Source organism: Urtica dioica, chromosome 3, assembly GCF_054948205.1.
Source record: "Urtica dioica subsp. dioica isolate 48M chromosome 3, U.dioica_male_clone48M_v1_H2, whole genome shotgun sequence".
Lineage (NCBI taxonomy): Eukaryota > Viridiplantae > Streptophyta > Magnoliopsida > Rosales > Urticaceae > Urtica > Urtica dioica.
Genome location: NC_142758.1, coordinates 17,021,489 through 17,033,216, shown reverse-complemented (window position 1 = coordinate 17,033,216; position 11,728 = coordinate 17,021,489). Strand labels below are relative to the sequence as shown.

At 44.9% G+C, this 11,728-nt stretch overlaps 1 protein-coding gene across 4 annotated transcripts; it reads right to left on the bottom strand.

The window, feature by feature from the left end:
* Positions 1-9,212: 9,212 nt before the first annotated feature.
* On the bottom strand, positions 9,213-11,184 carry LOC149402449 (pre-mRNA-splicing factor ATP-dependent RNA helicase DEAH1-like). 4 transcript variants are annotated; one of them, XR_016296097.1, is made up of 7 exons: positions 10,947-11,184; positions 10,756-10,823; positions 10,610-10,667; positions 10,433-10,490; positions 10,257-10,322; positions 9,934-10,002; positions 9,332-9,385 (listed from the first exon to the last, which is right to left on the bottom strand). XR_016296097.1 is itself a non-coding variant. In XM_089609576.1 (6 exons), exons 1-6 carry the CDS (start codon positions 11,018-11,020, stop codon positions 9,269-9,271), a joined length of 444 nt encoding a protein of 147 aa, XP_089465702.1. In that variant the 5' UTR covers positions 11,021-11,184; the 3' UTR covers positions 9,213-9,268. The 4 variants fall into 4 exon arrangements, 3 of the variants coding, with proteins under 3 accessions (XP_089465702.1, XP_089465703.1, XP_089465704.1); XM_089609576.1 differs by lacking the exon at positions 10,257-10,322 and having other exon boundaries at positions 9,213-9,385; XM_089609577.1 differs by lacking the exons at positions 9,934-10,002; positions 10,257-10,322 and having other exon boundaries at positions 9,214-9,385.
* Between the last annotated feature and the right edge of the window lie 544 nt (positions 11,185-11,728).

Below are 11,728 nucleotides of genomic sequence, written 5' to 3'. Positions count from 1 at the left end.
CTCGAGGGGACACCCTCGAGAGACCACATCGAGGCGTCGAAGATCGCACAATACCCGACCACGCTCAATCTTAAGGTCCCGAAAGGGATGCTCCGAGCTCATTATTTGCGTCCAAAACCCCCGGATGGGCGACGACACCGAAAGTCATGGCGCCCGTCAAGGACACCGCTTAAACGGCATATCCTTGCCAAGGGTGATAGGGACGGCCAATGGAGACTTGAGAGACCACCTCAATTCCCGAAGGGAATCTCGTGGATGCGACTTGAGAGAGAAACTCAACGCCCGACGCGCGACCGTGAGAGAGGCTGCCTTGGGACACCAATCACCCAACGTTGCTAACCGCGCACCCAACAAGAAGCGCGCCACCACACTTGTGGCACCGGCCGTCGGTCCCGACTCACGAAGGAAAAGGCGCAGAAATGGTCAGGTCCCCAATGACCTTCCTTCTCCGACCTCGAAGCAATCCTTCGTCCCTCTCAACACGACACCCGATCGGATCTTAAGCTTACACAGAGAGAAGCTGGGATCCCCAGCCCCGCTGAAGACGGACCCCGCAACGCGGGACAGAAGCAAGCAATGCGAATATCACCAAGACCACGGACACGTGACGACCGAATGCTACCAGCTTAGGAAGCAGATTGATTCCCTGATTCGAGGCGGGCATCTCAAAGAGTTCGTTACATTCGTTGGCGAGGTGTCAACCCTGACCGAAGGCCTGACTTGTCAAAGGGGAGAATCCTCTAGCACAAAGACGATGAGATGATAGGCACTGTCTAACAAGCGCCCGCCACTTGCGGTCACAACTAACATGGCTGTTGCCATTCAATTTATGACTGAACTTACCCGACTCTAGGGACGTTTCATTTCAAGCATGTTGTTTTCTTTTTCTTAAAAAGGACAAGTGCCAAGGCAAGCTGTAAAACTTCTTTATTGCAATAAAAGTTGTTCTGCCCATTGTAACACACTGTTATATACCTCCAACACGAGAGTTTCTTGGTCTTCGTCTTACAAACACAAGAAACTCGGGGGGCTAATAGGAAACAATACTCAATGAAACACTCAAAAGTCAAAAACAAAAAATAATAATAAAAGTGTAACGAAGTCTCAAGGGGCCGATGGTTAGGCCAGAGGTCCCAAAGAGAAACACTCTGCACATGATTCCTCGAGTTGAGTTCACTCCTCGAGTTGAGTCCCGAGTCCACGGGTCGACTGATGAATCCTCGTGTTGAATCTCCACATAACTCCACGAGTTGAGTTCACTCCTCGAGTTGAGTCCCGAGTCAACAAGTTGACTGATGACTCCTCGTGCCGACTCTACATGACTCCTCGAGTTGAGTTCACTCCTCGAGTTGAGTTCGCTAGTCGAGTTGAGTCCCGAGTCCACGGGTCGACTAGCCACTCCTCGTGCCGACTCTACATGACTCCTCGAGTTGAGTTCACTCCTCCAGTTAAGTTCACTCCTCGAGTCGAAGACCGAGTCCACGAGTCGATTGATAAGCCCTCGTGTCGACTCTCCAAATACCTCCTCGAGTTGAGTTCACTCCTCGAGTTGAGTCCCGAGTCCACGAGTCGACTGATAAGCCCTCGTTGTTGTCAATGGCGCCCACAAGAAGAGTTGTAATCTTTATTTTGTACATTTGATGTAATAAAGTCTCATGAAGACTCTTGCTTGTAATTGCCTATTCATTCATTAATAAAGTTGAAACGTTCATTCATTCTTTCTTTGTTTGAAGCTTAATGATAAAACCTTAGTCTTTTAGTCCATAAACAAACTTAACAACTTACGAAGAGACAAATGTAGATTTGCATGAAAAAACTCTTCGTAGTTTGCTTAAAACGATATATTCACAATCTTAGGGTCAAAGGACTATTGACCTCAGTACGATTGTTAGAAGAATCTATGATGTCTGGTTATAAGGCATTGAGAGTTGGAGACTCTATAGTTCTTCTAGGTATCTTCCGAAGGTACTGAATTGACCAGTGCACTTCTAGAGACAAGATAAGAACAAACCATTTAACCTCTTATGTCTCGAAGTCACTATGTATGAATTGCATCATGCTTACCTTAATCCTGAAATGAGACATGTCATTTCACACCTTAGTATTCTCATTTGAGAAAGTCAGAGTTCGGACTCACTATGTGATTCCGAACAGGGCCTATTGGTGAAGTACTAAGTTGTGAGTATGTCATGAGTAACTTTGTGAAGTTCTCATAGATATGGAATTCATGTACAAGATTGCTGAAATGCAATGCATGTCACCTCATGCTTTGTTCCTTGGAGTGTGAATAAATGAACTGGCCAGTGTCCAAATTGAGTCCTGACTCTTTTGGATGAAACAATGTGACTTGTTAGCTCCTCGTCAATACATTGTTTCTAACTTATTCACAAGCGACAAAGGAGTTGAGGAAATAACAGCTAGAAGGGTAAAATGGTAATTTAGTAAATCCCGACTAGCTGATGACATTCATGAAGGGTAAACATAGATAATATTCAGTGGATCCGCTCATCATAATTAGGTCGAATTCTTGAGTAGAAAATATATTCATTTGAACCGAGAGATTTTCAGTGTCAGCTCTTTAGTGGAGTCAGTTGGCATTAAGCTAAACTTGGAAAAGGTTTGTGAAATTTTGAGTCCAAGTGTTTAGCTCAAGCTTTGTTCATTTGGGTCCATGAGGTCACTGTCACGAATCACATCGATAGGAATAGTTAAACTGGAAGCTAAGTCAAAACAAGAACGAAAATTATCAAAAGGGTATTTTTGTCTTTTGAGGCATAGGATGAAATGAATGTCAATAAATTTTTTGACAAGTTCATTTGATGACTTAATGTCACTCGGCCATGATTTGATCATTGGGCCTTGTGGGTTAATTTCATTTCATAAGAGTTTTATTGAAAATTCTTAATGGGCCTTTCTCATGTTGTCATGAACAAATGAAGAAGCTTCTAGAAGCTCCTTCTAGAGAGACTTGGGCGCCTACCCTATAGAGAAATAGGAGAGATTATTTTGTGCATAAATGTATCAAGATACTTGCCAAAAGAAAAAGAGGAAACAAATTTGCATATGCATGCATTAGGAATTTCGGCCTAGAGAGAGTCAAAGGCATGGAACAAAATAGGAAACAAATCCAAGGCTTATTGAAGCCTAGTTTGGCCGTGTTACTCAATAAAGGAAATAAGGAAATTAGCTCATGAATATGTGATATTCTATAGAAGAGGAAACTACCTTATTGAAGGTAAAGCCTCTCCTATAAATAGGAGCCTCATTTCCTCACATTTCATTCATCCAAGTTTATGAGATTTGAGAGACTCTCTCTCTAGAACTTTGGCCGAACTCCTCTCTCTCTCTCTAGTTTATTTTCGATTTTTGTCTTGGCACCTAGGTCCTCATTTGACCTAGAGTTTAGCTCTGCGACTTCAAGACTCGTTCTTAAGTCGTAGTGTTTAAAAGTGCCCACTCACTAATTCCTTTTCTCTCTGAGTGATTTAGTGATAGAAACTTTCGTGGTTGCTCGAGGTGCCGAGGAAAGAAAGAGAGACGTGCTGCGAGGGGAGACGAGCGTTGCAACTTTCTAAGAGCTTCTCAAAGATCAAGCTTCAAGAAAGGTTAGTAAACTTCTTAGCTCATATTAGTTTTTAATTACGTGTACTTGCACTTGTCTAGGTTAGTAAAAACTGTTTTTACTTGTAAAAGAAATTTTTTAAAATTCCGCCGCTTACCGAAGCGTTAATTATTTTCTTAAACCCTAGATCGATTCCAACACTCGTGTCGACTCTCCACATAACTCCTCGAGTTGAGTTCACTCCTCGAGTCGAGTACCAAGTCCACGAGTCGACTGATGACTCCTCGTGTTGACTCTCCACATAACTCCTCGAGTTGAGTTCACTCCTCGAGTTGAGTCTCGAGTCCACGAGTCGACTGATAACCCCCCGTGTCGACTCTCCACATAACTCCTCGAGTTAAGTCCCGAGTCGACAAGTCGATTAATAAGCCCTCGTGTCGACTCTCCACATAACTCCTCGAGTTGAGTTCACTTCTCGACTTGAGTCTCGAGTCAACGAGTCGACTGATTAGCCGTCGTGTTGACTCTCCACATAACTCCTCGAGTTGAGTCCTGAGTCCACGAGTCGACTGATGACTCCTCGTGTTGACTCTAAACATGACTCCTCGAGTTGAGTTCACTCCTCGAGTCGAGTACCGAGTCCACGAGTCGACTGATGACTCCTCGTGTTGACTCTCCACATAACTCCTCGAGTTGAGTTCACTCCTCGAGTTGAGTCCCGAGTCCACGAGTCGACTGATAAGCCCTCGTGTCGACTCTCCACATAACTCCTCGAGTTGAGTTCACTCCTCGAGTCGGGTACCGAATCCACGAGTCGACCGATAAGTCCTCATGCCGACTCTACATGACTCCGCGAGTTGAGTTCACTCCTCGAGTTGAGTCCCGAGTCCACGAGACGACTGATGACTCCTCGTGTTGACTCTAAACATGACTCCTTGAGTTGAGTTCACTCCTCGAGTCGAATACCGAGTCCACGAGTCAACTGATGACTCCTCGTGTTGACTCTCCACATAACTCCTCGAGTTGAGTTCACTCCTCGAGTCGGGTACCGAATCCACGAGTCGACCGATAAGTCCTCATGCCGACTCTACATGACTCCGCGAGTTGAGTTCACTCCTCGAGTTGAGTCCCGAGTCCACGAGTCGACTGATGACTACTTGTGTTGACTCTAAACATGACTGCTCGAGTTTAGTTCACTCCTCGAGTCGAATACCGAGTCCACGAGTCGACTGATGACTCCTCGTGTTGACTCTCCACATAACTCCTCAAGTTGAGTTCACTCCTCGAGTTGAGTCCCGAGTCCACGAGTCGACTGATAAGCCCTCGTGTGAACTCTCCACATAACTCCTCGAGTTGAGTTCACTCCTCGAGTCGGGTATCGAATCCACGAGTCGACCGATAAGTCCTCATGCCGACTCTACATGACTCCTCGAGTTCAGTTCACTCCTCGAGTTGAGTCCCGAGTCCACGAGTCGACTGATGACTCCTCGTGTTGACTCTAAACATGACTCCTCGAGTTGAGTTCACTTTTCGAGTCGAATACCGAGTCCACGGGCGACTGATGACTCCTCGTGTTGACTCTCCACATAACTCCTCGAGTTGAGTCCCGAGTACACGAGTCGACTGATAAGCCCTCGTGTCGACTCTCCACATAACTCCTCGAGTTGAGTTCACTCCTCGAGTCGAGTACCGAGTCCACGAGTCCACGAGTCGACCGATAAGTCCTCATGCCAACTCTACATGACTCCTCGAGTTGAGTTTACTCCTCGAGTTGAGTCCTGAGTCAACAGATCAACTAGCTACTCCTCGTGCCGACTCTACATGACTCCTCGAGTTGAGTTCACTCCTCGAGTTAAGTTCGCTCCTCGAGTTGAGTCCTGAGGCCACGGGTCGACTGATGACTCCTCGTGCCGACTCTACATGACTCCTTGAGTTGAGCACTCCTCGAGTTGAGTTCGCTCCTCGAGTTTAGTCCCGAGTCCACGAGTCGACTAACTACTTCTCGTGCAAACTCTACAGGACTCCTCGAGTTGAGTTCATTCCTCGAGTTGAGTTCGCTCCTCGAGTCGAGTCCCGAGTCCACGAGTCGACTAACTAATTCTCGTGCCGACTCTACACATGACTCCTCGAGTTGAGGTCAATCCTCGAGATGAGTCCCGAGCCCGCGAGCCGACTTACGAGTCCTCGTGTTAGGCCAGCAAGACCTCTTGGCTCACCAATCAACGACGGACTCACAAGTCTCGATGACAAACCTACACGCTCGCCCACAAGCAACAAAAACAGTCCCTAAACGACGTGCTTTAGTCGCCCCTAATAGCGCACCAAAATTCGCTCTACGACGCTCTCATGAGAGAAAGAATGGTCCAATTGAGTCCCCAATCGTGATGCGTGCGCCATGGCATCGTGCTCACAAGGGCACAAGACTCGACCCAAGAGACTCAACCCGAAAACGCGACCAGTGCACTAAGGTGCCACACTCGCCGGGGGATCAAGTCTACACCTAACCCCGCCTATCACATGGCACGCGCACCCAAGGGTGCCACGCTCATGAGGTGGTACGGTCACGCTCGCCGCCCAGCCCATGCGCAAGTAGGCAGCGAGTCACAAATGGGTTCCAAAGGCCTGCGCCCGCCGGACGAAACTGGTCTAGCCAGCGTCCACGGAAAACCTGGTCACACAAATGTGGCACCAAGGCCCCACGAGGCCTAAGCCGTGCAAATCGATCACGCCTTCATTGGAAGGTCGAGAAAATAAGCCGCGCACAATAAAACCGTGCAAATCGATCACGCCTTCATTGGTAGGTCGAGAAGGGCGCATAATAAAGCCGTGCAAATCGATCACGCCTTCATTGGTAGGTCAAGAAAATAAGCCGTGCATAACAAAACCGTGCAAATCGATTACGCCTTGGTTGGTAAGTCGAGAAAATAAGCCACGCACCACCATCGAGACGTGCGAATCGATTACGCCTTCATTGGCAAGTCGAGAAAATAAGCCACGCATCACCAAGCCGTGCAAATCGATTACGCCTTCATTAGTAAGTCGAGAAAATAAGCCACGCATCGCCGAGTCGCGCAAATCGATTACGCCCTCGTCGGCAAATCGAGAAAATAAGACGCTCACCGACAAAACCGTGCGAATTGACTACGATAGTATGTCGAGAACATAAGACACGCAAAACGAAAGATATCAAAAGCCGTCTCTCGCGACGCGCCAAAGCCGCCCCTCGCGACGCACAAAAGCCGTCCCTCGCGACGCACAAAAGCCATCCCTCGCGATACATCAAAAGCCCTTCGATGGTGCGCTCACAAACTCGGGTACATCCATCCCAGGTTCGCACGTCGGCTCAAGTATTGAGTTTCCACTCGACCTACGCTCGACCAGAAACTCGGGGGGCTAATGTTGTCGGCCCGTCTCGGACCGACGAGGACAAAGGCGTCACTTCGACCCACGCGATCGGCGCGAGGCCTCGGACGGAAAAACCTTGCCTCAGCCATTGGCCGGCCCAAACCAATGGCCGGCCCAAGGTTGACTCAGCCATTGGCCGGCCCACACCAATGGCCGGCCCAAGGTTCAGCCGGCCAATGGCCGGCCCAAGGTTCCACCCCTCCACTCGGCTAATGGCCGAGTGAACCTTTAGCCGGCCATGCAGTTCACTCGGCCAATGGCCGAGTGAACCTTCAGCCGGTCATGCAGTTCACTCGGCCAATGGCCGAGTGAACCTTCCAGGCAGTTCACTCGGCCAATGGCCGAGTGAACCTTCAGCCGGTCATGCAGTTCACTCGGTCAATGGCCGAGTGAACTGCCTGGGGCCGAGTGAACCTTCCAGGCAGCTCACTCGGCCAATGGCCGAGTGAACCTCCCAAGCAGTTTAATCGGCCAATGGCCGAGTGAACCTTCAGCCGGCCAAGCACTTCACTCGGCCAATGGCCGACCCAAAGGCTCACTCGGCCAAGGGGTTGCCCAAAACACCCCTTGGTCGCCTATAAATAGAGAGGTCCGCCCTCTCCCAAAGGTAATCCATTTTTTTGAGTCCCGAAACGCTGTCGAACTCATACTTCACTCGTTTCGCTCATCTTTGGCCTCTCACCCTCTAAAACCTCTATACTCCACCTCAATCCCACTAATGTTGAGCGTCGGAGAGGTAAACAGAGGCACCCCCTCTGTTTCCCCTTTGTAGTTCACGTGTTCTTTCTTCCTTTTCAGGTGCTTGGACAAACTCAAGGGACATTCACAGCTAAGGGAAGACTCGGGATACCGAGCCCGACACGCTCGAGCCGAAGTGAGACCACTTGGTCTGGCCTTGGGTCTAACCACTCTGGGCTCCTAAATAGTTGTCCGAAAACGGGCGACAACACAAAGCATGAGGTGATATACATTGCATTTCAGCAACCTTGTACATAAATTATGTATCAATGAGATCTTCACAAAGTTGTTCATGACATCTTCATAACTAAGTACTTCATGAATTGGTCTTCTCTATTTCACATAGTGAATCTAGAACTCTTATTTTCTCAACTGAGAGTATATAAGCTATGAAATGACCACTACTACAAAAACATTGATTAACAGCGTTTTTTAAACGCTGTGAAATATGATTGAAGGCGTTTTTTGCACGCTGTTGTATCGCATGAGGTTAAACTAATAATATATAAAAACGAGTTGTTTGTGAGTGAAACAATATATTACGTATTGAATATGTGTATTTAAATGTTTTTACCAAACAACAGAAACCTTATAACAGAGATCTAAAGATTATAAAGAGAGCGAATATGCATCATCGTATCTAAGTTTTTTTTAAAGGACACCAAAAGTTTACGTACAGAAGAATCATGCAACATACAATGAAAGTCATATCCCAATAATCAGTTCAGAAGCACAATAAGGGAATAAAATTAAGAATATCATGCATGTATATAGTTTTCATAACACCACTGTGTCGAAAAATTTGTCTCCATCCACGAAGAGTAAACCTAGGAGGAATGCATGAGGAGAAAACTTGATCAGGACTGTTTTACCTCAAAAATAAAATAAACGAATGAAAATGAACAGCAGTGATCCAAACCTTAAGTAATGCAAGGTGGTCTCCAACATTCCCCGAATGAAAATTCATGCGTGTATTGTCGGCGTGGACTTGTTTGTCTTTGGGCCGGTAAAAAATTGAATTCCCGATAGAAAGCATGGAAGCAATGGAAATGATCTCGTCCGAGCACTTGTATTTCTCTGACGCAACTTTCATTTTAGAGAGCATGGGATCAAGAGGAAACTCTGCCATCCTTCTGGCTACTTTTGTCAACTCGACTATCTTATTCAAGGCACTCAGCAAAAAGTGCAGTTCTAGAGATTTGAGCAGCGCCTCTGAAGGTGGTGGATCCATAAAATCAAACTATAACAAGTTGTTGATGCCAAGGCTCTTAAACATAAGGACCACATTTGCAAGGTTGGTTCTCTGTATTTCTGTCACGGTATTGTCATCCAAGTCATTGTAATAGTTATAGGCCGTATATAGTCGGAAGCACTTGCCAGGGCCTGTTCGGCCCGAACGCCCGGCTCTCTGATTCGCCGAAGCCTTGGATATGGGAGTCACTAGCAAAGATTCCATTCCAGTCCTCGGATTGTAAGACTTCATCCAATCTGATATAAATAATTTAGATGAATGAGCCTCGGACCTTCTTTGGTTTTTTTTTCAAAAAGTTAGCTAGTTGGTTATCAGAGTAAATGAGAAAAAACGCAAAGCTTTCCACGCTTTGTGTATCTATTTTCATGAAGATATTGAGGTATCTGTGTGGTCTTCCCAGAACCGGTTTCACCAACAATGACGAGAACCTGCCATTGGCATAACAAAACTAAACAAGAGATCTCCAAGTGCCTATGATGCTATCTAGTTCCAAAATTTTCTTTCTTTAGTTATTAAAAACCCAGAATGGGAAGAAATTATAAAAGCAAAGAGTTGGTTGTAAATAGAGTAAGAGGATTCCTTTATAACAGCAAGCAGCTGAATCAGATGAAGAATTTTTTTTCTAAATATTTGTGACATACTTTTTTCCTTAACAGAAGCAGATTTATTTTATTAATAACAATAGACAAAGATGGATTGATTTAAAATCACGGTGCCTAGAATGAGCTAGGGAAAGCCAGACTGAGCCCGGATCAAAGACGCCAGTCCAGCTACGTACCTGACCCTAACACCTTTGGTAGCAAAACATTATTCCTATTTTTATTTTTTGTATTTTTCTTTAAACGGTGATAGTGATGCGCAACATTTCGCTTTCTTAAATAGTTTATGACAATCGATTTCAACATTTTCACTCCAGTTCTTGTACACATTTTAGAAGGACACATAAAACAAAACCAAGAAAAAGAAAATAGCAAACCTGATGATCGTCAATTTCCTTGAGCAGTTCATCACGATATATAAACATGGGCAAAGTTTTTCTATCCTCCTGAATGGTTTTTTTTTTTTTTTTTTTTTTAAAAAGGTAACATCAGCACAAGGCAACAACACTATGTATGCAATGAGGCAAGTCTTGTTTTTAACATTCATCGTACACCATCTAAAGCATATCAGTTTATAGTATTTTTTTTCCTTGAATTTATGATGTGTCTCAAACAGTTTACATATTTCTAGTGACTTCTGTTCCGAATGAAATATCTGGAAAAACATAGTTTGTCAGGAACACAAGAAAAAAAAATCAACCTAAAGTTTTTCAAATTCCGATTGGGCTTTTGATTTCTCTATTTCAGTCTGCTGCTCTCTGTCAAACTGGGTGGAAAAAAAATTATGAAACAAACAGATGAGCCATCAAACTGTCGAGAACTAAAAGCAATAGCAACAATAAATCATACAGTAACAATGAAATGCTATTAACATACCTCATCGCCATCCATAACGGCTGCCTTGATAAATTCAATCTGGTCCTCAAACACAAACCTAAAGCAGAAAGAATTGAGTGTCAACTATACAAAGGGTCAAGCTTGAAAGATTTGTCTCACTCAAAAATGAGGACAGGACCATTTAAGAATAAAAAAAAGGGAGGAAAATAAACTCACTGATAATCATCAGTCGCTTGTTTTTTGTTCTTTGAACCATACTTCATGGTTGCCTTGCCTAAAATGCCAAATTCAGGATAAATTTATTTAGCTTAAATCGAAATGAACCCTCCCCCAATAAGGACATTTGAACTAAAAGAACTCACCGATTTGGTGATCCTCCCAGGCCTCCTGTTCTGCGAAAGGGTTCATTTTCTCTGAGGCAGTGGGGTCTCTACATAAGACAAAGATAAAATAGAGTCGAGATGTATAGTATATTAGTGTTACTGTTAAGCATTCCTGTAATGCTAATTAACTGTAATCATGGACACACTCCTAAGAAGAGTTGAATGCTGACCTATAACGTTGGATGGCCATAGCAAATCTCTTTTCCTTATTAACGACACCCTCCTGATCATAGGCATCTGGCATTCTGTACTGCTCTCCCAGAAAGGGAAAAAAATTAAATAAAAGAAAATGATTGATGACTTAGATCAGAAATTATCCAAGTCAAGATTCATTCCAACAAAGACGTGCTCACAAAACAAAGTTGGAACAAAAAGATTAACTAACAAAAACAACTAGGTAAAAGCAAGTTTTTATTTTTATACCCATAACTTCGCAATTTTCATTTTATTTCAATTTCATCTTTAAAAAAATAAAAAATAAAACTTAGTTTCATTCACTGACTAGACCTTCACAGTGATCAGATGTAAGTTAACCAATCGAAAATAGATCAATAATCCACAGTCCTAATCGCATTCCGGTACCGAAATTTCATTATGTTGCAAATCCATGATACCATATTTTCTCAAGACCAAAACACAAGCCACAATGTCAACCATCCACAAACAATTCAGCTTCAAAAAAATGCCCCGACCAACGAAACCGTGGATATGGAATTGAGATTAGGAAGCTGAGCAATGAGGGTGGGGTGCGTTGCAAGATAGAGAGAGAGATAGAGAGAGAGAGAGAGAGAGAGAGAGAGAGAGAGAGAATGAGAAAGAGACTTGAGAGAGAGGCGGTTGAGATAGGTCTCGCGGATGATGGGGCACCACTTGGGGAACTGGTCGAGAACCCAGGAGGCGGTGAACCAGATCTCGCAGATGATGGAGGTGAGCCAAAGGCCGTAGGCGTCGT

Excerpts from the sequence above, each read along its gene's own strand:
- LOC149402449 (XM_089609576.1), bottom strand. The coding sequence starts at position 11,020 with ATGCCAGATGCCTATGATCAGGAGGGTGTCGTTAATAAGGAAAAGAGA. Across the intron at positions 10,491-10,609 it reads CAAGCGACTGATGATTATCA|GTTTGTGTTTGAGGACCAGA; the intron begins GTGAGTTTATTT and ends TTTCTGCTTTAG. Across the intron at positions 9,386-9,933 it reads AGGAAATTGACGATCATCAG|GTTCTCGTCATTGTTGGTGA; the intron begins GTTTGCTATTTT and ends TGCCAATGGCAG.